A 27,717-nucleotide genomic window follows, 5' to 3' on the forward strand; every position below is an offset into this window, starting at 1 on the left:
AATAGCAAATGATAATTAGTAAACAATATCAACAAATACTAAATAGTATTATAAGAACAATATTTTAATTCAATAATTAAGCCTACATTAAGATAGAATTTGAATGACAGGATAATTCTTTAGTCTATAATAAATTCTTAAGGAAAAATATATTTTAAAACAAGTTTAATAATATTTCCTCAAGACTCAAATATATATGAGTATGCTTTGTGGGGTCTACTATAATCTTTTTCATGACATCATTATTTTTAGTGGCATAAAAAAAGTCCCTAAAATTCTCAAAATTTACCAAAATGTTTGAGGATTCACAAAGTCATAAAAACTTTAATTAAGGGTAAAGAGATAAAATAAATTCATTTGAAGACTACAAAAAGTTGGTATTATCAAAATCCATGTGGAGTGGCTTTAAAAAAAAAAATGAATGAGAGCAAAAAATGAAAAATGAAAATATGCAAGAAAAAGTCAATAAGAGAAGCAACATGTAAGCATCTTATTAGTGTTGTGAGGATGTGAGGACTACAAAAACTCACTATCCTCACTTATATATAGTAGTAATGAGTGTGTCATGTCCCAAAAATATACTTATTATAGAACGGAGGGAATATTGTAGTACTTGAGAGCACTTTTATATTACTCTCTCTGTCTCAATTTATGTGATACAGTTTGGATTTCGAAAGTCAAACATTTTTATTTTGACTTTGAATTGGACATGCAATCTTTCAGTGTTTTGAAAAATAGTTTACATATATTTAGAAACTACATAAAAACCATTATAAGTCACAATAAATCAACAATTCAAAATCTTGAAAGGGTATATAATTAAATCACGGTAAAAAAATTTTCTTGTTTGACTCTCATAATATTCTAACCGTATCAAGAGGATCACCAAACACTTCAAAGTCTTACAGTACTTTTACACAGCTCCTATAAATTTGGCTATTCTGCATGAAACGCAACCCTTCACCTCTCCTCACACCCGGAAAACGCTTGCCGCTAACTATATAGAGTATATAAATATAAAATCTATACTTTCTGTTTCCCTCATCATTCATATACAAACAAAACTTTACTATCAAACAAGAAAAAAGAAGAAGATGAATTGCTACTTCGTTGTAGTGGCCCCCACTAGCTAAATGTATAATTTTCCGCCGTCATTTCTGGGAATGGTGACGACGGAGGAGTTGATAATGTATCTTATTGACATTAATCTTCGTGGAGATGTTCTTATTCATCTCAACAAACTCATTAAACAGGTAATTAACCTAACTTTGTTTAATTTATCGCATTGTTATTACGACTACATATTACTACTTCTGACTGCTTTATATATCATGCTTTTCTAGTATTCTGCCATGGCTTATTCACGCACGTTATTTATTTTCCATACTGCTTTGCACTATTTGTACTTATGCCGAGGGTCTACCGGAAATAACCTCTCTGCCTCCTAAGGTAGAGGTAAGGTCTGCGTACAGTTTACCCTCCTCACACCCCACTTTGTATGGGTATGTTATTGTTGTATTTTCAGTACTGCTGAATCGTGAGCGATTTATGTCCTATAATTCCCCATTGATTAGTTCAATTGCACATTGGCCCGTGAATCTGTGTGTGTAGTTTTAGTGATTTGTTTGAGTTTTTGTATATATATGCACACTGCCTTTGTCCCAACTTATGTGGCAGAGTTTGAATTTCAAGAGTTAAACAATTTAATTTTTGATTGTGAATTTGGGCATGGGAATCTTTAAATTTTTTGGAATAAAATTTCACATATTTGGAAACTGCGCCAAAAGTGCTATAAGTCACAATAATTGAAAATTTTACATAAAAAAAAGACTGGTTTGAATTTTTATATCCGAAAGGTGCCAAATAAATTGGGACGGAGGAAGTATATATGTTGTAGCAAGTTTTGTGATCAACTAAAAGTACTCAACTTATTCAGGCATTGCAGAGAACCACTACGTCAACAACTACTATGTGGAAAAGAGTAGAAACTCAGTAAATGTATGTGTAATTTTAGTGATGGATGAGTTTGTATTATGAGTTTTAGATGTATGTTGATATATCTATATATGATATTGTAGCAAGTTCTTTTAATCAAATAAAAGTACTCAATTATGTGGAAATGAGTACAAACTGATCAATAAACATACTATGAAGCAGAACAAACTGTGCGATCCTATTTCTTCTTAAGATAAAGAACAGATTGGCATCTTCCTCATTCAATTTGATACTTACAAATAAATTAAATGTGAAGAATAAGGTTAATTTTAATGCGGCTAGATCATCTTGATAAATGATAAGGTGACCCATCTTTTTTCCTCCAATTATCTTGTACTTCTGAATTTGTGCATGTCCAGAATCTTTTTTTTCTGAAGGTGGTATATTTATGGTGACAATTCTGAGATGGTAAATTCTTTTTTATTTTATTAGAGGGGAGAAAATTGCATCGATCTTGCTTTGGAGTTGTGGAACTCCTTTAATACAGTCTACATACTGCTACAGGTATGCCTCTTTTAATTTTTGTCAATTTTTTTGTCAACTACACTTACGATTAAACTTGAGGTTGGTGCTTCATTTCCTCCTTGATCGGTAGGAGAGGCACCTATGAACTAGACGTTTATTTATTCGGTTTCCTATGTAATTGTAATATAGACACTGAATGATGCAATGTGAACTCAATTACATAAGTATGTTATTTGACTTCCCATTCCAAGATATCTAAGTTAGCTTATCAAATGAAAGTTTTTAGGACAGTTGTTTTATTATTTGCCGGATGTTCTTGGTAAGAAGAAATGTATTCACTTTGTGGATGCAAACGTTAACAACAGTGCAAAAGTTGAATTTCTTGAATTTCAGCTGGATATCTTCTTTATAGCTTGCTACTGTTTGACAAAAATGGCCAATTGCTGCTGTATTCAATAAGGGAAAGGGAGATGTAAAAGAAATTGATAGCTTGAGTTTAATCGCTATTTACTCTTGTTCCTTTTTAGGGAACTTATCAGTTCTTCACTAGAAGTAACCTATGTGCATTTTATTTCTAGACTCTGAGATTTTTCTAGAGATGGGAACAACGAAATCGCAAAACTTTTTTTTTATTTTAACTTTACGGTTTAGTTCCCTTTTATATGTTATTATGCTCATTATATTCGTTTGAGTTGCTTTATTGTAAGTTAACTCTTTGGTTGTATTTGGATTAGTTTTTCTAAATTATTTTCTGCGATGTGTGAAATTGAATATAGAAATGATTTAAGGTCTACACGTTCTGGTCATATAGCCAGAACAGTAATTTTTCATGAGATTTATAAAGCAGTAGGATTTGAGATAGATTGAAGATGGTTGCAATGAGCCTTGCACATTGGAATTAAGATTTAAAACTGATACGGTTTGTTCAAAAACATGATTTCTTATCAATTATTCCATATGAAGCCTTTTCTGTAAGCAGCAAAAACAAACCTGCTAGGACATAATCTTCAGGCAGGGAGCAGGAGCAATTAGCTTATAACAGACCTGATGGCCTTTTCCCCCCCTACCTTCATCACTTAATGACCTGGATTGTTGTAGTTCTTTCACACAAACTCTGTTGCTTCCCTATTTTGGTTTGACTTGCTCAAGACAAGCCATATACATCCTATGTTATGGCAAAGATGTAGATGGACCAGGAGCTCTAAATTGCTATGAGTTTGTAGCGCTCAACTTTTCTCTTCACTTTAGGAAGTATTAGCAGACTTTTCTCTTTACTTTAGGAAGTATTAACAGTGTATGCGAAGGCTTAACTTTTCTCTTCTCTTCAGGAAGTAACAGCAGCGTACCGGAGGTTTTCAACCTCGACATTAACCATGGAGGAATCTACTCGAGTTCGTAATGCTCTTGCTGTACTTCAGGTGAATATATCCTATTATACCACTGTACTTCATGCAGGTTTTCAAATACCTTGGTTCGGCATGTATCGTCAACTTTACATCTCGTCCATGCATTTTATATTTACATGTTTATTATCAAGAAAATGTAAAAGTTTTAATCAGCAAAAATAAGCATGCTTTCAACAGCATCTTCTTCCTGCGCTTGTTTCAAAACTAGTTTGACTAGAATGTAAGATTAGAATCATACCTATGTTAAAATAATTTGCTATTACAGTCTGAATGTTGTCTTTCTTTCTCGTGGTCTCACGGTTTTTCAATGTTAAGATGATAAGAGGTTATAGCATCTCATGTGTGCATGAGAGTAAGAATATTTGATGACCATAACCTAGGAGAAGGAAAGAGGAGCATTCTAGGAGTAAAGGTCCTACACTTTCCCCCCTGAAATATCCATAAAACATTGACGTACCAGCATAAATGCAGAAATCCGTTTATATTTTTCCGTGGATATCTCATATCACAATCAGTATAATTAGATGACAGCACTGGAATATGAGTACCAACCTGCTTTAAAATCTTCATGCTTAGTTCATTTTTATGGATAATTTAAGTGTGATATGTACAGAGTGTCATCAGGTAAGTAAAATTCATTGAATAATTGTTTTTGAAGTAATATTCATGCAGTGCAATGCTAGAAGGCAGTAGTTGGGTTTTAAACTTTAAAATGCAGATGAAGGGAAAAATTGTCAGAAGATTTTGTGCATGGCTACATGGAAACTGTACACAAGGTATGATTCTCCCAAAGTGAAAGTTTCTTACTGAATAGATGATTCCGTAGTCAGTGATCTTCTGGTATCAAGAGGATGAAAATCATAAAATGGATTTGATGTTATTATATTGTAGTTTATTATTTCACCACCGTGTGCCTCTTTCGTGATATGTAACAACCACTCTTTTATGGCTATATGAGTGCAGTGTATGGTCTCTCACCCAGAAGCAAGATGGGGGCTTATCAAAGGTAGCGTGCTTCTTCAATGCTTCACACTAAAATGAATTGTATGCCAAATCTTTGTCAATCTACTGTTAAAAAGTAAGTATATTAGTACAGATGCAAATGAGTATGCACATATCTATCAAAAACAACAGGTTTCAACTTAATAGATTTTCAAATGGACGAGTTTAGTTTTGCCTTTTCATTGATCTAAGTGTTATTACAATACTACAGTTCTATTCGCTTTTCTTGGCATATCAAATGAGAAAAAATTGTACCAGTGCAGTTCTTTTTTTTCATAAGTCAGTTCTTTATCTATGTTATTCTTTTATCGCTGTAAGCCAGTCCTTTATCTATGCCTGTGCCTTGTTATTTTTTTCTTAAATGCAAAAGTTCGACATGGTTTCTGATTCTAATGTAGTCCAAACATGAACTGTAAATGTTCACACCACTATCATTTTTGTGTTTTTGTGCACATTGTGCCTGCAAAAACCTTTGCTAAGAAGCATTGTCCATTTGCCGATCTGGTTATCCTCATACACTTGACTTTTATGCACTTTATCAATATGTTTTATCCTCTTATTTCTACCTTCCTGATTTTCTTTGTGGATTGTGACAAGAAGGGGAGCCTTGGCGTAACTGGTAAAGTTATTGCCATGTGACCTGGAGGTCACGGGTTCAAGCTGTGAAACAGTCTCTTGCAGAAATGCAAGGTAAGGCTGCATACAATAGACCCTTGTGGTCCGGCCCTTCCCCGCACCCCGCGCATAGCGGGAGCTTGGTGCACCGGGCTGCCCTTTATTGTGATAGGGCACAAGTAAAAGGGATCATACACTGATTGCAGAGTGAACTGGAAATTGTTCTTGGCTCCTGTTATTTCAGAAGTAGTTTATTCTTCTAATACTTTTTTTTATGCAGCAAACATACCACATTATCTTTACCCATTTCTCCAAATTTCTAAATGAGAAGCCTCTGGAATTTGTGAGGCTTGGCAGCTTGGATCTTATCGGTGCCCTAGCAAAGGTGATAATATAACTTAAACAAATATGCATCTGTTCTGTCCCTAGTTCTCATTACGTTGCTTTTCACTAATTGATTTTTCATTATTCTTCAACTTGGACAAGATGTTGAATAATCAAACTTAACAACGTAATTTAGCCTAGCATGAATAACTGCACTGCATGGATATTACTTCAGAAACAATTTTCTTTCAGAAAATTAGAAGCTATTTCCTTTATTCTTTTGAAAATTCGAAGCTATTTCACTGCTGCTATTGTCCATTTAATTCAGCAGAAGCATGAGTCTTTCAAGTCCCTTTACTTACAGCAAACATATAGATGCATTAAGATGGGTTTCATGTATGGATCATCAACCCATGACTCTTCTCACCTCTATTGTGTAAGTCAACAATTGCATGCAAGTAAATTCCTTCTACATTCTAATCTGCATAATAATTATCAAAATACAAATCTGATTTCCTGAAGTGTTGTCTCTCTATGATGTATGGTAATGTGACCCTTGACCTGATGCAAGCCCAACTCCATCGAGCTTCATGAAGATGGAGCCTTTGAAGATCATGGGAGGTCAATATAGGACGGCCTTCAAGATATGGGAGATAGCTTGGATGGAAGGCTTCAAGATGATGACATTCAAGATATGGAAGATAGCTTGGGAGGCTGTTTGTGAAAAAAGGCTATTTGGAGAATGAGTCTATGCATGCAAAAGAGGCTAATACTTAAATACAAGCCTTTTCAAGTTTCATTTACAAGGGAGACATCCAAGCAAGGCGCTTCTTACTTCATTAAGCAGATAATTGTAATAATGCAGTTGTCTTCCTTATTTTCTTAGTATAAATAGTAGACTAAACATTTCAATATTGAGATTTTGATGAATTGATGAATATATTGAGTGTTTTAGGGTTATCTCTAGAGAGAGAAACTTTTGAGAGGCCTTTGGTAGGCTCTTGTTGATTATTGTTTATTGAGAGGATTGGTTCTTAGGAATTGATTCCCTCGAGCGTCATCCAAGAGGTTGATCTTATCTGAAGTGTAATTAGGAGGTCTTGGTTATTGAAGAACGTGGTTGCCTAATTGTGCCTATTTTTATGTCAATCTATCTATCTTTTCTTTTCCTTCTGTTTATTTTCTTAATTTCTCGTTTTCGCGTATTCGTTATTGTATCAATTGGTATCAGAGTCTAAATTAGGTTTGTTTCAATAAATTTAGCTTGGGAGATTCAACAAAAAAAAAAATAAAAAAAATTCGAAATTCGAAAAAAAAAATAACTGAAATTCGAAAATTCAAATTCGTGTTTGATCTGTCCTTGTTTGTTATTTTTGATACTAGATTTGAGTTCCCTAGTGTTTTTTTGAGTCTAGATCTTGAGTTTCAAGTTATTTGAAGTCATATTGAGTCATTCACCATTGTTGGAGCTTGAAGGTTCTAGAACTTGAAAGTGGATTTTGAAGAAGAAGTAGAAATTAGAGCTTGAAAGTCATTGGGTTGTGTTCTCCTAGTGAAGAAGGTTAAGAATCCAAAATTTGAAGTAATTTGGAGTATTTTTGAAGGATCTACCATTGTTGAAGTTTGAAGCTTTTAAAAAACTCAAGAAATTGAAAAGTGGGTCATGTGATTCAGTTGAAATTGAAGGTTGAAACCTATTGGGCTTTGTTCTCTACATCAAAGAAAACTTAAATCCGAAATTTGAGCTAATTTGGAGTTGATTTGAGGGTAGTTGAATTTTTGAATTGTTCTTGTGTTCTTGAAGACCTTCAAATCTTCATAAGGAAGAAGACTCTCCAAAGGGCCATTTGATCCAAAAGTTGTCAAATAAAGTTGTGAAAAAGTGTTTGTGGGCCAAAAAAAAAAAAAAAAAATCGAAATACTTAGTCTAAATTTCGATTTTTCAAAAAAAAAAAAAAAAAAAGAAGGTGCCACGTCATCTGCAACGTCAGTCGCCACGTCAGCGATGACATCAGCGGTCTGACGTGCCTCTGACAGGCGCGTGGGGCCCAAATTCAGAGAGTAGGAGTTTCCAACACTTGAAAATTTTTCTAAGTGTTGGCAGATTTTGGTCCAATTTTGAGGGGGCATATCTTTGTGTGTATAAGGAGTTACGGAACCCTTAATATATATAAATTCAAGTTCAGCTAGTCTACTTTCCGAATCAACAAGCCGTTCATCAATCAGAGGTCTGCAGAAAAAGTTATGGGCGTTATAAAAATATGATGCAAGCAGTTCCAAATTTTCTAAGTGTTGGCCAAAAACTTCCCAAATTTGTCTAAGTGTTTGGCCAAGGTTTGTTCACTTCTTCTTCTCATTTCTTTGATTCTCTTAGCTAATTAACAACTAATAATTGATCCTTACTTGGTTGTTAATTAGTTCTTAAGTCCTTTCTTTCAAGCCAATTCTTTTCGTTCTTTTCTCGTTTTACAACTTCATCGTTAATTTCTTGATTCAAGTGCGTTTGTTTTAATTGAGTCATCCTTTTTTTTCTTCGAGTCTAACAAGAATCCATTCCGATCTCGAGTAGTAATTGTGCACCTTGCAAGCAATCGAATCCAATCAATAATCAACAAATGTAGATCCCGATTGAGTGGTAAAAGGCAAAAGAGTGTGAGTTAATTTGAGTGGTGCTAGCCAAGTACACAGAGTGTAAACACGAGTGTGGTGAGGTTTTTTTACTACTAACGTGTTTGCTAAGTGTTCTTTGCAGGTACTTCTCCATGGATTTCGATTTATGTAACGGTCAAAGTGTTGTGAGTAGAGCACAACCTAAGGCTAAGATGAAAGGTGGGCCTAATGGAGGATTTCACTCAATGTTAGTGAAGGTGTCAGAATATGAGGGAGTTTGCCTTGAAATTGATGATTTCTTTCGTGATTGTTACATTACCCCTCAAGCGGTCATATGGCTAGGATTGTCTTGTGTTAGCAAAAGAGACCCTTACCGTGATCCAAGGGGATATTGGGTTGAGAAGATGGTGAAGGTATTCTTCTCTTTTGGGGATTATCAAGAGGAAGTATGGTGTGAAGTGCTTCCTATGGATACATGCGACTTATTAGCTTGGGATTTGCTTGGTTTGAAGTACATGGGATCCCGTATTAGCAAGATTGGCATCGGTATGTGTGTGGATAAAGGGGGAAACTTCTCTTTCCACGCATACTTCCTAGAAAGAATCCAAGTGTAAAAAGCGCGCAAAACCAATGTGAAATGGCCTACATTGACTATGGAAGCTAGTGGAAAAGAATATGAGAAATGGGAATTGACGATGGATGAAATTTTTGCTAGTTGCAACTATCCACAAGAAAAGAAGATGAAATTGGCTATTCGAACTTTTGAGAAGAAGCTTGCACCTTGTGGGCATACAAGATGGGAAGCAATACTTGGCATGCATTGAAGAGGGAATTGAGATGCCATTATCCCGAACCACGTCAAAGGGTATAGGAGCAAAACCACTTCCCAAAGAAGAAACCAAAAGAGAGGAAAGCAGGTAAAATAACTTATCCTAATACTCTTACTTCTTTGAGTTATTTTGATGTCAATTCGAGTATGAAGTTAGTTTGCCTTGCATTGAGCTTGATAATTCTTTGCATGTCTTGATAATGTCATTGTTGAAAGTGTCACTACACTAGTTGATCCTATTGATGACCGAATTGATCCACGCAAGGTCGATTTGTGTCCACCTAGTGTTGACACTTGTGATTTGAATGGACTAGCATTATCAATTGAAAGTGCTCAAACACTAATTGATCCTTTTGATGACCAAATTGATTCTTCTTGCAAGATCGATTTGTGTCCACCTAGTGTTGAAATTTGTATTGATCAACTTGTTTGTCGTGATAATTCACTATTTGAGGATCCTTGTGATGTGCTTAATGTACCTCTTGTTAGTAATGATGTTGATGTAGTTGGTCAATTGAAAGAATGTGACATCTCACCTTTGTTTGTTTCATGTCAAAATGAGTCTCTTGATCTTGTTTTAGTGTCATGTGATAAGACTTAAATTTGTAGTGGTGATATGTATCACGTCTCTAGTCATGTGAATGAAAATGCATTGCAAGATGACATTGGTTCTTTTGAGAGTGAAATGATATGCTTTGACTCCTCATTGTTCATGGATTACTCTTTTGTAAAGGATAATGTTTTATTTGAGGATGACGTGACTATTGAGAATGAAGTACCTAGTGGGATGTTTTGTAATGTTGAAAGTATGGCCACTTTTGGTGACTACATGATATTTGAAAATCCACTATGGAGTGATGACGTTCTTCCCTATGATGGAGATCTTCCCTTAGGGAATGATGATACATTTAGGGGCAAGGAGTGTTTTGAAAAGGAAGGTGATACTTGTTTAGAAATTGTTACTTCTTCTTTGTGTGTTCAAAATTGTAGTAGCATGCTAGATCTAGTTCTTGAACCTAATAGTGAGGCTACATTTGAGGACACCATAAATGAAGTTATTTTGCGTGACACCTTTCTTTACTATTTATTTGCGTATGATGGTATTCATGCTATTGTTGGGAGTACATCTTATGTTGGGCGGGGTCCTATTGCGGTATATAGATGTTGTTTTGACCATGATATATGAGTATCTTTCCCTTTTGACCCCGGTGAAGTCTTGATTTGGGTGATTGGTTTAGCTTGGAATTAGAGGATCATTTGTGGCTTCATGTTTCCTAAAACCAATATGACCTTGACTACTTGGTATTTTGAAACCATTGGTATCTTTAGGATATCCTCATTTCATGACCGTTGGGATAGCCAATTGGTTAGTGCTCTATGTGAGAGCTTGTTCTTCATAAAATTGGTAGATACTTCGGTATATCACATATTTGTGCATCATTGGCATGTTGGTAGATTGGTTTATTCTTTCGCTAACCCTCATGCTTTGAGGAGCTTGTTTTTGTTTGCTCCCTTATGATTTTGCGAGGTTTAGATTCGAGGACGAATCGTTTTCAAGAAGGGGAGAATGATGCAAGCCCAACTTCATCGAGCTTCATGAAGATAGAGCCTTTGAAGATCATGGGAGGTCAATATAGGACGGCCTTCAAGATATGAGAGATAGCTTGGATGGAAGGCTTCAAGATGATGACATTCAAGATATGGAAGATAGCTTGGGAGGCTGTTTGTGAAAAGAGGCTATTTGGCGAAGGAGTCTATGCATGCAAAAGAGGCTAATACTTAAATACAAGCCTTTTTCAAGTTTCATTTACAAGGGAGACATCCAAACAAGGCCCTTACTTCATTAAGGGTATAATTGTAATAGAGCTAGTTGTCTTCCTTATTTTCTTAGTATAAATAGTAGACTAAACATTTCAATACTGAGATTTTGATGAATTGATGAATATATTGAGTGTTTTAGGTTATCTCTAGAGAGAGAAACTTTTGAGAGGCCTTTGGTAGGCTCTTGTTGATTATTGTTTGTTGAGAGGATTGGTTGCTTGGGAATTCAATTCCCTTGAGGTCATCCTAAGAGGTTAGTGCTATCTAGAGTGTAATTAGGAGGTCTTGGTTATGGAAGAACCTTGGTTGCCTAATTGTGCCTATTTTTGTGTCAATCTATCTATCTTTTCTTTTCCTTTTGTTTATCTTCTTAATTTCTCGTTTCCGCGTATTCGTTATTGTATCATGACCTTACATTTCTGTGTAGTTATCCTAAGGAGTACTAATAGGATGTTCTGAATTCACTTTCTTGTGCAGTTTGATGATCAATATGGGCCAGAAATTCTTAATTTTTTTCTAGATACACAAGGTGCCTGCACTGCATGGATCATGGTGATAAACTGACTGGGAAAGTTAGGCCTGCCTACAATTTGATCTTTTGCAGAAATATTTCATTTTCATCTTCTATGAGAGTGGTATTTCGATATAAAAATAAATATACATGTGATTTATCATCAGAAATGCTTATACTGTGCCCAACTTCTATACGTGTAGTTCATATGAAAACATTTTGAATTCTGGAGTAAATTAAATGAACTTATGAGAATGATAGACCACACCATCGAGAGCAAAGCAGAGGAGGGGTTTTTCCAAGAAGCCCCTTCCAGAGGAAAAATAATACATAGTAGGACTTTGTTGCTTTCAATGAAAGTCTGGCATGGAAGAGATGACCAGTATATTTAGAAGAAGAGCAGAAACTTTGGTCAGTTAGACAGGCCAAAAATAGATGGATGGGTGCGCTTGAGATACGGAAAAGTAGACGCTGACATCTCGCAAGAAGACCTGATAATTAGTAGCAAGTTCAGTTTCTGATCTCCCATCTCATCAAATGTGGACCTACAACAGAAGTGCACATGCAGCTATTGCCTCCTGCTTGAGCTGTATCTTCTTTATATAGGAAGATATGGCGGTAGAGGATTAGGGTAGAAGGTTAGTAGGTAGTTGAGCGATTGTCTAGTTTCCCTTATTAGGATTGTTATTATTACTCTCCTACTATCTTATTCTTCTATTTTACTATTACCTGTTGTTTCCTTTGCTTCGGTTTTCGTATTATTTGTTGTTACTGTTCTCTTCTCCATTGTTTTCAGTTTGGCTTCTTCACTACTGTATTTCCTTTACATATTTAATTTTTGATATGCTTTACTTGAGCTAAGAGTCTATCTGAAATAGCCTCTCTACCTTCACAAGGTAGAGGTAAGGCTACGTACCCACCACCCTCGCCAGACCTCACTTATGGGATGTGTTTTTGTTGTTCAGATACATGATACTAGAGAGCAGTGAGAGGATAGGCACATGTATTGCCCCATAGAGTTCGCGCGCATAGGAAGCTCCAAGTTTGAACCTTCTGAGAAGCGTGGCTGGACCTTCTTTTCTCTCTCCCTTCTTGTTTTTTTGGCTGCTGCTCCTTTTTATTTTTCTGTTTTCTCCTTTTCTCTTTCTTCATCAGCCCCGAAGCTAGCTGCGAAATCAGTGCCGACATGTTTCTCGCTTTCCTGTTCACCAAATTCTTCTGTCTTATCTCTCCCAAATTCCAGACCGGGCATACTACACGCTACATCCAGGTTACATGTGACATTCCCTTTTCCTGTCTCTTTCGTATTTCCTCTGTTTTTATTTTTCACTAATGTCGCGTCCTTCAATTTGTATTCTCTGTTACATGATTCTCCAAGAAAATTTACGGTTCTACAAATAATTGATTCTAATAAGATATGGTCCCTCATTACCTCCTCTACCATTCTCCTTCCAAGGTATTTTCTAACTCTGCATCCCTGGTTCCAAACAGTGCTTCGATCCTAAATTCTTGTGCCATGTCTGAAGCAATTAAATCTAGAATTGTATTACTCACTCTGTTTATTTGTCTTTCCTTTTTAGGCAGTTTAAAAAGGAATGTCTCTATATGTTAGTAAGTTTTTACTTCCAACATTGGCTTGTTTAAGACCACAAGATTCAAAGGGTATTTTTGGTATGTTATACACCTTTAGTTTAAGACCACAAGATTCTAAGTTGTGCTTTACATTCTTAAACTTTGTCTTTTAGTCAAACTAATAACCTGTTTGACCCAGCTTCCAAAATCTGCTTATTTTTGAGAAGTGCTTTTTGTCACAAGTGCTTTTGGAAAAAGTACTTGGAGTACTTGGAGAGTAGTAGTTTGTGTTTGACTAATCATTTATTTAAGTTATTGCTTTGGTTAGTGGAGATCCTCCTTTCTTCTTCCGAAATCCCATTGCTTATTTGAAATAAACTTGAAGTTTGGGAAGTCCAGACATTTGCTAGAGAGATCCTTTTTAAATTGTCAAAATGGATATTCCTTTTGTGGTGTTTAACATTGGATTAAGTTATGTGATGTCATCTTGTTGATAGAGAGAATCAGAAATTGTAGAAAAGGAATGAGTAAAAGAGTTGATTAACTGGCCGACGAATGCGCTGTTGATCTGCGAGTTCCTGTCAAATTTTATACATTCTGTAAACAAATCTTTATTTCTTGTAGGTAGTTCGAGGTGGTCATATTCTGCTTCTTTACAAAGAGCATGAATTGTATATGTCTTCACCTTTTGCGCCGAAACTTATTAAGGTTATCAAAAGAATTGATACTGGAGTGGAACATTGATTGACAGCTAGGTGAACAAAGCGGCTTGACTTACTGGAACTTAGACATGGTTATCAGATTAATTGATGGGTGGCGTAAGTTGGTTTGTTTTGGAATAAGCCTTTTCTAGAATCACCTTTTCTTGCTCTTTGCATTCTTCTAGTTTTCTCATGTAATAGTCCAGCAATTTTGAGTCTCAGTGTGTATCTTCTACTATTTCTCATTGATTCCTCATTTCTTTTGAACTTTGTTAACCAAAGAACATTTGTATTTTTTTTTTTTTTAGTCAAGAGATCCACCTTGCTGGTGGGGGTTAGGCTGTGCCCAACCTGGTATATATATCAAAAATCATCAGTACACGGAGGAGGATATAAACCTTAGCCTCCAAAACTGAATATACAGTGGTGATAATCCTATCACATTCCCTTTGACAGAACCACCCTAAGCTAAGTAAGAGAGGTTCTAAAATTACTTCAGATGGATAAATATTTCTAAGGCAAAAAGCCATAAGAAAAACTACTACATAATTACACCAGATCATAGAAATATCAACAAAAACAATTCTTCTTGGATCTGAATCTAAAATTTGGGATGCCATCTTGCTTCTGCTTCAAAAAAGCTCTGACTTGCCTAGGCAACGAGAGATCTGCATTGAAGGCAGAAAGATTTCTGTTTTTGGCTCCCACATTAGCCATATAGTCAGCTATACATTTGTATAACTGTGCATGTCTTTGAACTAGTTAGGATATCATCTATTTGTTATCAGGTAGCCTTCTAACTCTTACTCTATTGTCTGGTAATTAATTCATCACTACTGTTAAGTTTCTTAGCAACGGGCACCCACTCGCTCCAAATCCTTCTTCATTTCATTTCATATATAATTTGTTTAGTTTGTAAAGCGGTAAAATGCACATCTTCATTTGAAAGTGAGCCAAGATAAGCAAATTTTCTGTGCAAATTTTTCTTCTTTGTTCTGAACTACTATTGCTTCTGCTGATATGGACCGATTATATCTTCTTTGGGTCTTATAAATGTAACTGAGTGTTATGTCTGTGCAGGCTGCAACACTCACAGTTATGAAAATCTTGATGCAAGAGGCAGGCTTAAACTATTGTTGTGAGTTACCCGTTCGTGTTCTGTCAGTGGTGCAAGTCTTGCGTCAACTGGTAGACAAACTTACTGGAAGCCCTGATTTACAGCTGCTAAAATATGCTGTTCAATGCTACCTAAGTCTTTCACGAGGATCAATGTTAGGCGGGTAAAATTTGTTGTCCCTGCTGCTCTGGTTTTGTAATAATGGTGATTCTGTCTCTAACTATCCATTAATATTTTATATGAATTATTGTTTGATCTCCCTTCATAATACAGGGTATATGATGCTTTGAGATGCAATTTTCCTCCACAGCTAACTGACTACACCTTTCACAACTTTTTTCGTGTGAGTCCATCAGTTTCTTTCTTCAACACACAAAACATAATGCAATAATTGACATTACTGCCATGCAATAATTTATATAAATTACTGCCATGGACTCGCTGTTATAATTATTTATTTTCGCATATGCCTTCGCAGGAAGATCCAGAGATTTTAAATATGCTGCAGAAGATATTGTGCAATATAAATCGGCCGGGATATAGATCATAATTTCTGGGAAGAGGAGTGAAGCATCGACTAGCATGTGCAGATAGCAAACATCACAAATGTCTTGGGAAGGAATTCAACCAACTTGCTTTAGAGAATCCAATCCCTATATACTTGTAGGTAGAGGTTATTCGGCAAAGGAATAAAGAGCTTTCTTGGGTAACTCAAATTGTGCTGTTACTATAGTTGAATCTTGTGAAGCTTGAAACTTCTTGCAGAGCTTAAACTAGGAGTATTAGTATTTCCTTGGTAGTATACTACAATTTTGCAGCTTTACTGCAGTATGTGTAAATGTTTTGAGTATGAACCTCCAACTGGTCTTACTGTTCGCTTGCAGCTTTGCTGTAGTATATGTAAATGTTTTGAGTATGAACCTCCCACTAGCCTTACTGTGGATAAGTTCCCACCTTGGAAAAGTTAAAGCTTCCTACACAATGTTAGGAATGAATACGGTAGTTAATTAATTTATAAATGACCTGATTTAATTTTGACAGATTATGATCAGACGCATAATGACTCATGAAATATTTAACTTTTGCTAATTCAGGTTCATGTGTGCTTTTAGGATACCTCTAGTGAGCTGCTCTTATATATATATATATATATATTTTTTTTTTTTTTTTGGATATATCTGATTATAGAGTAGGCCGTAGGGACATCAGGAAACGATTGATGAGGTGTGTTATGAAGGATTCAAGCTCTTAAACTTGCATGCTTATGTCCAAATCTCCTTTTTAACCTCCATGTGACCATGTCTTTGTTGATATCAAGGTCAACATTTATATTACTGAAATCACCGATACATTTATATTACTAAAATCACCATTCTCGGTGTGCGACGTAGCATCATCACTTATCTTATATTTACTCCCTCCGTTCACTTTTACTTATCCACGAAGCACTTTGCACATTTCTTAAGAAATAAGAAGCGCATATTTTACCATAATACCCATATTAATTGTGTATAATTGTATTGGATGTGAAAAATAATTTGGAATGAGTAATTAATGCTAAGGTAAATCAGGAAAAACAAATTATTTTTCTCTTGATATGCGAAAATGGACAAGTAAAAGTGAAAATTTATTTTTGAAATAGTGGACGAGTAAAAGTGAACGGAGGGATCACATGTTATAACATTATAATCTGGAATCTGGATTTTCTTTGAGTGGAAGAGGTCTCAAGGATTAAACACATCCATTATATAAGCATGCGTCAACTTGAAGCACGGCAGCATCTGTAACTTTTTACATGCATAAAATATTCAAGAACAAAAATATGGTAAAAAATGTGTTTTTAATTCACTTCGCTGATTTTTGTGAAGATGGATAAATGCAACACATTCAAAACCTCTGAGAGGTAAATTCAAAATTATTGGAAAAATCATAACATCAGTAAGAGCTCTAAACGGTGTTTGAAACTTGACAAAATATGGAGGAGTCTGATTAATTGAATACATTGCAAAATCAAGGGCTTTCTCCGCCCCAATCTCTTTTCCTTCCCATCTATGTGGATTGATTTCAGTTTTCTCCCTTTATATTGAATCTTGTTGGAATATAAAATTAGTAGTTCTTTCATGTTTGTTTTGAGTTTATTGATTAGTGGGGTATTTTTTTTTTTTTTTTCAAGGTGGAATCTATCTTGGTAAATAATAAGTTTTAAAAGGGAATTCATGAGATTTAGAAGTCGCTAACGGAGTAGGAACATAGAACATAATTTAACTAGTTTGCACCATCGAGGCACTTTTATCCTATTTTTATAGTTCAGAAATACTGTTTGACTAAAATCAAATGGAGTAGATATTCCCCTCAATTTTGCGATTTAGAGCAGATATATTTCTCAACTTTGCGATTTAGAGCAGATATATTCTAGTTAAAAGAGTGGTGCATATATATCCCTACCGCTACATAAATGATGCAAATATACCCTTTACGCTAATGAAATTAAAAAAAAAAAAATTAGCTTATTTTTTAATTCAAAATGTCATGTGGCTTTTTGACTTATTTAACTTAAACCCACGTGGTAATATTTTTTGATGGATTGGGTTTATATGCACCAAATTTTTAACAAGGGATATATATGTTCTAAATCGTAAAGGGTGTATTTGCACCTTTTCCCTTTATTATATTATCAATAATTCTTTCTCTGACTTCTTTTTTAATATTCTTGGGCATATCTGTTTTATAGACTTGTGAGGGCATATGTTATACTTGCAAAACATTACTAAATTATGTGATACACTTTTCTTTCAGTATGACCTAATTTCACTTAAAACTTCCTTTTTTTTACTCTTAATGAAGTGAATCAATAATTTACAACCACACAAATATTTGTGGCTTGTTTTAGACCATAAATTTAAAAAGTAATCCTCCTTTTTAAATTTCGTGTCTTGTCAATCTATATCACATCAATTAAGACAGAGGTGTATAAAACAAGGATAAAATATTAAAGGTTGAAGTTAAAATACCCCTAAACTTGGCGCGGATTATTACTTTAGTCCCTGAATTATGGCTAGTATTAATCTCTTCTAAATGAGTTTAAAAACACCCCAAATTGCCACATGGCATAGCAAGTGGTCTCAATCTCTTCTACGCGCGCGTGAGAGCCTAAAAAACATGCGACATAAGCAGCCAAAACGACCAAAAAAAATCCATTTTTTTACATTTCCCTTTATTTTTTAATCCCAACCCAAAAGCTAAAAAAATTCTTTCTTCTTTATTTAAATGCTCCTCCATTAAGACACACCCCATGTTCAACTCAAATTTTTTCTTGACCATCTTCTCTAATTGCTAAAGTTCTTAATTATATTTTTAGGTTTCTCTCTCAATTATCTTCACAAGTACGAAAAGTTCAAGATAGAAGGAAAAAAGAGGTGGGTATTGAAGTTACTATAAAAACAAAGATGACCCAATTGAAAAGGGTGAGGTAAATGCGTTTAAGAGTTGATTAAAACTTCAGCCATTGAAGGGAACTACAAAAAACTTCAAATTTTTTGCAAGTGATACAGTTGAGAAGAAAAAGTCAAATTGGGTATTTGAAGAAAACACGTATAATGGCTAATTAATCCACACCCATCGCTACTTAATAGACCAAAGGATCAATAGAATACGACCGTTGCAACCAATGTTTATCAAGATTTCTTAGCTAAAACACTAAGATTTCTATGGAAATCAAAGGATATGGGTTTTGCGATTTGAGAGAATTCTATGAGAGAGGGAGACTTTTAGAGGGTTTTAACGGGTTGGGTAATTTATTTGATCGGGTGAATTATTAGGTTGGATGTTTTAATAGGTTAGTCTTTTTTCTAGATTATTTGGCTTTTAAATTATCCAAGTGAAGGACACATTAGCTGGAAATTCTAGCTGGACCGCGAGTACTACACTCACTAAGTTGTATGAGCTCGGATGTGTATTAAAACCCACTTAGCCAAGCTTAGGATTTTTAAGACTAGCAATAATTTGGGGACTAAAGTAATAATTCACGCCAAGTTAAGGGGTGTTTTAACCACTTGAGCCAATATAAAATAGTGGGGTGAAGAAGGGTTATTTGAGTAAATCAGCCCCCATCTATAAATGTCCGAATAAATTTTCGAATTCAACCCAAATTTCTCATCTGCATGTCCATCTCTTTTACCGGCCAATTCGTGTTGTAGGTTACTCCTTTTTCTCTCTCGCTCTCTCCAATTCATACTCTCCTATTATGAGACATTACAAATAGTGAATTGGATTTCTAGCCCCATGCACAAAGAATGTTAGTTCAAATTTGTTATATTTGTGATTTTACAAGTTAAAAACACATTCTTATTTGCTACTATACTATTATTTGTTTGAATACTAGGAAAAGAATAAGACCCGTAAATTTGGAATGTTACGTTGAGTTCTTGGTCCTTTTGATGAAACTTGAAAGTCATATATTTATATCATTCACTTCCTTTAAGCACTTACCTTGTAGTGCTCCCCCCCGCCCCCCCCCCTCCTTTTGTGGGGGTGGGTGGGGGGGGGGGGGGGGGGTAGAGAATTTTAAAAGATATACAACTTTTGAAAATTATTACGCCACGTAGCCCAATATACAATATTATACTTGGGGGAAAGCATTATATATAACGTATAAAGTGTATAAAACACAAATATGAGCTAAGTCGGGTAACAAACTCAAAATATGGGCTACGTGGTGTAAATATTTTCAAAAATAGACATAGAGCGTAATTCTTTGCTGGGGTGGGGGTGGAAGTGGGGTGAGGGGCAGTGATAAAATCAGGATTTTCACCAAGGGGGTCCAAAATATGGAGAAGTAAACATACGAAGTAGTCTAAGGGATTCGACATCTACTATATATACTTATTACAACAACAACAACGAACAACATACCCAGTGTAATCCCACAAGTGGGGTCTGGGGAGGGTGGGATGTACGCAAACCTCACCCCTACCTTTGTGGGAGTAGAGTAGAGAGGCTGTTTCCTGTATATATGAAAAATAATTATAACCTTGTATATATAGTGTAATTTTTGCGAAAACACTGTTTTTACGCCTCGAACCTGCGTTGTCCAAGTCACCGATGGAGCCTTTTATGTGTTTTTTTCCAGGTTCAGCATATAAGTGTATAAATGGGGAAACACTTTGCCCATTTCCTGTTTTTGTTTTGTCTTATCATGAGGAGGATTCAATATTTCAATTTAGGCTTTAGAAGACAAGGCAAGTTTAGTGATCCTATAACCACTAGTAACAAGAGTCCAAGACAAGAAACTAACAGGAGAAAAAAAAAAGTACAAGTAACTGGAATTTCATTGATACAAGAGATCTAATTCTCCTAATCTTTTTGAAAGTTGTGAAAGAGAGAAAGTAAGGGTTTCTTGCCATATCCTCCTGGATAATATATGGATGATTTTACCTTTGGCTCTGTAGTGCATCTTCTATATGCAGATTAACTTTTCTTTTTCCTTTTAGTTATGATCATACTGACTTTAGTTCTGATCATACTGACTACTGTTGTCCCACTTATCCAAAAATGAAAAGGATACTGACTACTGGTGCCCAATACTTTATACAAAATCTTTTACAGATAAGGAGTAAACTACAGGTTGGGTTGGAGTAGAGCGAAATCATGGCTGTTGAGGATTTTGCTAAAACAACTGGGGGTTCTACTAGCAAATCTTATGATTCTGCAGAAATTCAACCTTTAGGAACCAAAGTTCAGAAATATGGGTCAGCTAAGAGACCTCCATGCGAGGTCACGTCTACTGCTCAGGCTTCAGTTAAAAAGCCTAGGATTTATGATGCATCTGCACCAGTTAATAGTAAGCATGCTTCTGTTAAAACTGAAACAAAGGCAGAACATGACGATGGCGACGATGTTCCTAAATCCCAGAGGATAAAGAAGTCTGCAACTTCCGCTAATAAATTGTCATCTCCAATGAAAGCAACTAAAGTTGTTTCATCGTCACTGAAGGAAACGAAAAGTAAGTTGAAGAAAAAATCCAAGTTCTCTAAGTCATCGAAAGTACCTCCAAGCTCAGGTGAAGGACTAAAATGGACTACTTTGGTACACAATGGAGTGATATTTCCTCCTCCATACAAACCTCATGGTGTTAAGATGCTCTACAAGGGAAAGCCTGTTGATCTCACCCCAGAACAAGAGGAGGTCTCTATCTGTCTCCTCTGTCTATGTGCACAAGCAAATCCATTTATGTATTTATGAGTTTATTCTCACTGTAGCTTTTTTCTCCGTGCAGGTTGCAACAATGTATGCAGTGATGTTAGACACTGATTACATGAATAAACCACAATTCAAAGAGAATTTCATGAATGACTGGAGGAAAATACTTGGAAAAAAACATGTCATTCAAAAGTTAGAAGATTGTGATTTCACCCCAATATACGAGTGGCACCAGAGGGAAAAGGAGAAGAAAAAGCAAATGAGTGCAGAAGTAAGTAGATGGTCCTTGACTGTTTTCTGTATGTGGCTTGAATACAGAATAATCATCGTGGTCTTCTATCTTCTATGAGGTTTTCAACTCAAAAATTGCTTGACCGATACATTGATTATTTTTATAAAAAGTATGTTATGTTTTGAAAGGTATTGTGAAGAAATGAATTTATAACAAAAGATTCTTTATTCAATTGTAAGTGGAGAAATTAAATGTAGAAATGCAGTTATTTGGAACTTCCTTCAGTGCTTGTTTATTTTGTTTTACTTTTTATCGCTCCTACTGGTTGGTTTGCTTGCTAATTATGTTTAACTCTTATTTGGCCTATCTTTCTTGTCATGCATCTTGTCACAAAATGTTGGATTAGTTTCGAGCATGTACGTTCTCTATTGGGTTGCAGAACTTCTTATGGCCCATTTTGGTTCAAGAAAGATTACCTGCTGGATTGTGTTAAAATGCATAGATTTGCTTTTCATGTTGAAGCTAATCTAGTATAAGACTTATACCTAAGAGATAAATTTCCTATAAGAATACCTATAATCCCCCCCGACTATTTGTGTGAATAGCATTCTGGAGTTTCCACGTCAATATGTGAGAATATTTTAGCTCCTTGTGCATGCTAAAGGCCAAACCATGTTCTCATTTTTATATTCCCTTCCTCTATCTAAAATAGTTATCCTTCTAATAATGTTTGGGGTTTGCTGTCTGTCTGATTCAATTGGAATTACCCTTTCAATAACCAATCCAAAGTGGCATTTACATTTTTACTTTTTCGCGGATGTTGATGAATTTAATCTCTCCATCATCTATAGAAATTGCATATCTTTGGGACCAACACTAACTAGAAACTTAGACAGTAATTTTTTGAGTGACGGAGTAATACTTTGGAGCCAGATTAAGTGGTGATAAAACAAGTGTCGTTGAACAAATAGCCAATTATGTGAAGCTCTTAGTTATTTTTATATGTTTTGGTCTAAGAAAATTGCCTATTTTGTAGGAGAAAAAGGCCTTGAAAGAAGAGAAACTCAAGCAAGAAGAGAAGTACATGTGGGCTATCGTTGATGGTGTAAAAGAGAAGGTTTTTTGTCTATATCTTTAGCTTTCAATATTATCTGGTTTTGATATATAAGTATGTACTACTTGTCTGGTGGAGAGTATGATACTACATTATTAGTAATCAGCCAATTTGCTTGTACAAATAGTCACTTTCTTTTATCTGTGTCTTTCCTTTTATCTTTTTTTTTGACGCTGTCTTTTATGTTCTGAGAATTTCTGCTAATGCTATCAATCCATTAAAATCAGCTTTCTCAAATCTTGATTGGACAATTGGAGCTGCCAAAGTTCTCTGATGTGTTTTAATTTTCTCTGAGCTAGTTGTAAAAGTCATTCAAAATAAGATATTTATCTGTCCGGTTTAGTGCCTTTTCATGAGGATGTTACATCAGAAGTGATAAAGACCAAAATGCAAGAACAGGAACTGAAACTTGGGAAGCAGATAAAGATGGGAAGCAAGACATAAATATTGATGAAATATTAGTGATAACTAGAATTATATCCTAATCACCCCTAATACAATCAATAAAATCACCTACAATAATAGGATCCTCAAGAGGAAGACAAACCTCTTGGAAATCCTAGGGCTAGTTCTAAGGCAACCACAAGTTCACCTCCTAAGCTCACAAGTTCAACAAAATTCATCAACATAATCACAAGTCCACACAAGAAGATTGTTAGATGGGATTTCCATGTCTCTTCATATGTACTTGTCAAAAACAATTGAACAAAGAAAAAGAAAATGAAATAACTTATCCCAAAAAAAAAAAAAAGAAGAAGAAGAAAAAGATAACAAAGGATGGCAGGTTATATAAACTGTTGTAACTTATTGGTTTTGACTTTTATTTCTGGATCTTCTCTGATGCTGTTTCATATGAAATCTGCAAATCCTTTGCAAACCACCTGTCTTTGGATCTGACTGTTTTGTTATATGCAGGTTGGGAACTTTAGGGCTGAACCACCTGGATTGTTCCGTGGCCGTGGAGAACATCCGAAGGTATGTATAACCTCTGTTCTTCTCCTATGATATAGAGTTTTGTCCTTTGTAAGTGAATGTTTCGAAGTGTTTAGTGTGGAACTGAAAGATTTTTTTTTTTTTTTTTTTTTTTTTTTTCAAAATGTAAAACAATGGTACAGATGGGAAAGCTAAAAAGACGGATCCGACCAAGTAACATTACAATAAACATTGGAAAGGATGCTCCAATACCAGAATGTCCTGTCCCTGGTGAAAGGTCCTTCTCATCCTATTTTCCCACTATGGGGTGAATTTACTATTCTTTGGTGTTGGAGAAAGTTGTGAACTCTTTATAACATGGTTAAAGTTTGGCCTTCGTTTCTTTTCCTTCCCTTCTTTTATCGGACAGCTGGAAGGAAGTAAAGCATGACAACACTGTAACATGGTTAGCATTCTGGAATGATCCTATTAATCCAAAAGAATTCAAGTACGTTTTCCTGGCAGCCAGTAGTTCCTTGAAAGGGCAAAGTGACAAGGAGAAGTATGAGAAAGCAAGGCGTTTAAAGGTAATTGGGATGAAAAAACAATGGTAGACTTCTGATCAATGAGAATTTCTTTATTTTGAAAGGTATACAGTGTCGGTTGGTAATTTCAACGGTCTTCTTAATGCAGGATTACATAGAGGGTATCAGGTCTGTATATACGAAGGATTTTACCAGTAAAGATCCTGTAAAGCGTCAAATTGCGGTTGCAACCTATCTTATTGATAAATTAGCTCTGAGGGCAGGGAATGAGAAGGTACAAGGAAAATAACTTTTTATGTCTGGTCCCATTATTCTGTTGCCTTTTGTTTTGGAGATGCCAGGTATCTGACATGGATCATCATAGATGTCACAGTTAAAAATGCCCAATTTGACTGTTGTTGCTGGTTAAAACGTGTTTTGTCAAAGCATATAAAGTTTATTTTCCCCGGCAGCAGCATTTCATTAGTTTTCCTTTATAAGAAAAAAGGATATCAAGTTGAACAGAAGCAGGAAGATAACTATGGGTACTATCAGTTCTTTTCTTTTCCAGTTGCCTTTTCCCTGCCAAGGGAACACCTAATCAGCCGTGTTAGATAACAAAGAAATTTTGAAGCAGAAAAAGAGTTTGATCAAACATCAAAGCTCCACCTTTTATTTCTTTTGTATCAACTAGCTGTAATTTTGCCTGCAGAAGTAATCAGCAATCTAAAAGCTGTGTGGTGATCTTAGTAAATTTTGCTCTGATGCAGGATGATGATGAAGCTGATACAGTTGGTTGCTGCACATTGAAGGTTGAGAATGTAGAACCAGTACCTCCAAATGTTTTGAAGGTAACATGGTTTTACATCCTACTTGGCAGTGTGTTGATTATTGATTGTGGAAAAAGTTTGTAATTGTTTCACACAACTTTTCTCTCTGTTACAAACAAGACTACAACAGCACATTTTGTGGATGTTTTTGAAATAACTACTGCATAGGTTCTTATTTTCCTGCATCTGATTCTAATGCACAAAAGGTTTGACTTTGGTTCGTTCAGTTCGATTTTCTTGGTAAAGATTCTATCAGGTACCAAAATGAGGTCGCTGTGTATGAGCCTGTTTTCAAAGCTATTCAACAGTTCCGAAGTGGTTAGTAAATGCCCTTCTTTGTGACAATGATTCTACTACTGTATCTTTATGTCCCTGCAAAGATATTGTGGTAACAGTTATTTGTTATTTTCAGGGAAAAAGGGAGGTGACGACCTTTTTGACCAGCTTGACACAAGTAAGCTTAATGCTCATCTAAAGGAACTCATGCCTGGCCTCACAGCAAAAGTATTTCGTACATATAATGCATCTTTTACATTGGAACAGCAGGTAAGTTGCTTTGCAGATAAAGATAACGTTTGTCGGACTTTAGGTTTCTGTGGACTAGTTTGTGTGCGTGCAGCAATAAATAAAGTGAAGTGTATAGGTCTCCTAAACCTCAGCAAGGAAGTGTCTATGAATAGCCTTTTCAGCATGACAGAATAAGAAAAAGATTATCTTCCTTTGCTGATATAGTGTCAAAGATCAGGGGAATTCCCTCTTTCAAAACCTTCCTCATAGCAGAAGAGTTAGCCTAGATGCAGGGAGCTACATCTAGCTTTACTTTGACCACCTAGGTCTCGAGTCTAATTCGGAGGTTCTGAAATTTAAGAAGTTGGAGTAGATTGGTATGACCTCAATTGCAGGACAAGTGGTCAGCTTCTGTTTTGGTTGGGTAAAAGTTGCAGGTTTTTCTATTGGGTGTTACGTTGTAAGTATTTAAATGAAGATAAGAGGTGTGAAAAATGTTGTTTTTATAGGAAAATGTAAATGCATATCATTCATGGAAGAAAAACTATTTTGAAACTTGTTACTAACAACTGGGAACAATAATGATATCACCTTTAATGTTCTAGTTTCACATAAAAATGAATTATTTATGAATTTTATTTGACGACATTGAAAGGGAAAAGCTGATCTCGTCGTTTTAAGTTAGAAGGTTTCTTCTTTCACCCATGTTTGTGTAACAGATACTGGAGACTCAGTTCTATTTTCTTGTCCTTTCCATTGTCCAACTATCTTTTGTCTTTACGGATTTGCTGCTGGTTACAGTTGAATAAGCTGACTCAAGGTGGAGAGTTTGCTGAGAGATATGCAGTATATCAATTGGCAAATAAAGAGGTGACATTATGTCATTATGATATATAGTTGCATAGGTCTGGTTTGGCAATGGTGGTATATCTTCCGATGTTATATTTACATTTCCCGCTGTAGGTTGCAATAATCTGCAATCATCAACGTAGTGTTTCAAAGTCACATAGTCTACAAGTTTCAAAGTTGAATGAGAAGATAGAAGAATTAAAGGTGATTTTGTTTTCATTTTTAGTGTTCCTTCCTTATGTAGTAATACTCTCATCTATCAACTTACTTATTTATCATCTCCATAAGGAAATTACCGTGTATTAATTTCTCATAATTGATAGGAGAATTGGCCATTGAATCTGTTTTACCTACATTACGAGGAAATTTCGGTTATTGACTTGTAGCCTTCATATATTGAGTGAAACTTGCGTTGGTAGGTTTTAATTGTCTTTTTATTTAGGTTGTTTTGGAAGAACTCAAAGTAGATTTGGCTCGGGCTAAAAATAGAAAACCTCCAGTTAAAAGTTCTGACGGGAAGACAAAGAGGAATTTGACCCCTGAAGTGTACAGTCTCTAGCTACTTACTGATGCTTTCCTGAGTCTCAGTGCTTTCTTGAAGGTCCTTTTCTTGTAGCTACTAACATGTGAGTGTTGCAGATTACAAAAAAAGATAGATCAAACTAATGTGAAGATTGATAAGATTGAGAAGCAAATAGAGACAAAAGAAGAATTGAAAACTGTGGCTTTAGGCACATCAAAGATCAACTATCTGGATCCTAGGATCACAGTTGCCTGGTGTAAGCGTCATGAGGTTCCCATTGAAAAGGTGAGACAAAAAAAAAAAGCTATCATCCTTTGGAAAATGGAAATATATACTTAGATTTTTTCTCTCTCTTACTGCATCCAACTTGTCATGTCCTTTTCTTTTGATGCTCGTTTCTCTATGCAGATTTTCAATAAGTCTCTTCTAGCAAAGTTTGCCTGGGCAATGCATGTTGAGCCAAGCTTCACATTTTAAAGTTTCAGCAGTTGTGGTTGTTGCTCCCAACGCACACGCAAGTATACGTGGTTGCCAAGTAATATAGTTACTTGTAAAAGTCGGAAATTGTATCCACAAAGACTTATGATCAACGATTTAATGAGAATTCACTATTACCACTAATTATGCAAGTACAAAAGTGGAATGTTTGATTATTTGTAAACTAATGCGAAAAGTAAATAACTAATTAATTATGCTAACAGTTTGTCACGATCGTTTGTTTAAGACTTGAAATTATCACAAAGAGAATAACATTTTAGGGTTACTGCACCTACGTAATTATGTTGTGCATTCACTTTCATCAACCTTATTCTTTATCGAGCTACTGATTGACAGGGTTAATATTATGACTACGAATCTCTCGAGTTCTCTAGTCACCTATTCGTATTACTTTCACGCTTATATCTCTATGGTCATGAACATTACACAAATGCATTTATATTTCCTGTATATCAACCAATGTATATCAACCAAATAAGGCGAACTAGATATATCTCTATCCTAGACGCAAATCCGCTCCCCGATGCCCAGGGTTAAGATCCTACTCTACTTAATCTTCATT

At 35.4% G+C, this 27,717-nt stretch overlaps 2 protein-coding genes across 12 annotated transcripts; both read left to right on the top strand.

Moving 5' to 3' along the window:
• The first annotated feature begins 1,158 nt into the window (after positions 1 to 1,158).
• LOC132068674 (cell differentiation protein rcd1-like) lies at positions 1,159 to 15,893 on the top strand. 9 transcript variants are annotated; one of them, XR_009417466.1, is made up of 9 exons: positions 1,159 to 1,253; positions 2,428 to 2,499; positions 3,789 to 3,878; positions 4,830 to 4,872; positions 5,469 to 5,868; positions 11,545 to 11,639; positions 15,017 to 15,131; positions 15,242 to 15,311; positions 15,447 to 15,893. XR_009417466.1 is itself a non-coding variant. In XM_059462342.1 (6 exons), exons 1-5 carry the CDS (start codon positions 1,188 to 1,190, stop codon positions 11,629 to 11,631), a joined length of 420 nt encoding a protein of 139 aa, XP_059318325.1. In that variant the 5' UTR covers positions 1,165 to 1,187; the 3' UTR covers positions 11,632 to 11,639; positions 13,775 to 13,903. The 9 variants fall into 9 exon arrangements, 1 of the variants encoding a protein (XP_059318325.1); XR_009417464.1 differs by having other exon boundaries at positions 5,764 to 5,868; XR_009417468.1 differs by having other exon boundaries at positions 3,789 to 4,944; positions 5,764 to 5,868.
• Positions 15,894 to 19,088: 3,195 nt separating this feature from the next.
• On the top strand, positions 19,089 to 27,365 carry LOC132068675 (DNA topoisomerase 1-like). 3 transcript variants are annotated; one of them, XM_059462343.1, is made up of 16 exons: positions 19,089 to 19,164; positions 20,573 to 21,151; positions 21,243 to 21,437; positions 22,435 to 22,515; positions 23,428 to 23,487; positions 23,628 to 23,722; positions 23,855 to 24,011; positions 24,118 to 24,243; positions 24,719 to 24,799; positions 25,006 to 25,096; positions 25,191 to 25,324; positions 26,087 to 26,155; positions 26,249 to 26,338; positions 26,577 to 26,680; positions 26,774 to 26,942; positions 27,066 to 27,365. In XM_059462343.1, the coding sequence occupies exons 2-16, from the start codon at positions 20,615 to 20,617 to the stop codon at positions 27,132 to 27,134; spliced, it is 2,058 nt and encodes a 685-aa protein (XP_059318326.1). In that variant the 5' UTR covers positions 19,089 to 19,164; positions 20,573 to 20,614; the 3' UTR covers positions 27,135 to 27,365. The 3 variants fall into 3 exon arrangements, with proteins under 3 accessions (XP_059318326.1, XP_059318327.1, XP_059318328.1); XM_059462344.1 differs by having other exon boundaries at positions 19,093 to 19,160; XM_059462345.1 differs by lacking the exons at positions 19,089 to 19,164; positions 20,573 to 21,151; positions 21,243 to 21,437; positions 23,428 to 23,487 and having other exon boundaries at positions 22,416 to 22,515; positions 23,950 to 24,011.
• Positions 27,366 to 27,717: the final 352 nt, after the last annotated feature.

The sequence above is a fragment of the Lycium ferocissimum genome, chromosome 8, assembly GCF_029784015.1.
Source record: "Lycium ferocissimum isolate CSIRO_LF1 chromosome 8, AGI_CSIRO_Lferr_CH_V1, whole genome shotgun sequence".
Taxonomy (NCBI): Eukaryota; Viridiplantae; Streptophyta; class Magnoliopsida; order Solanales; family Solanaceae; genus Lycium; species Lycium ferocissimum.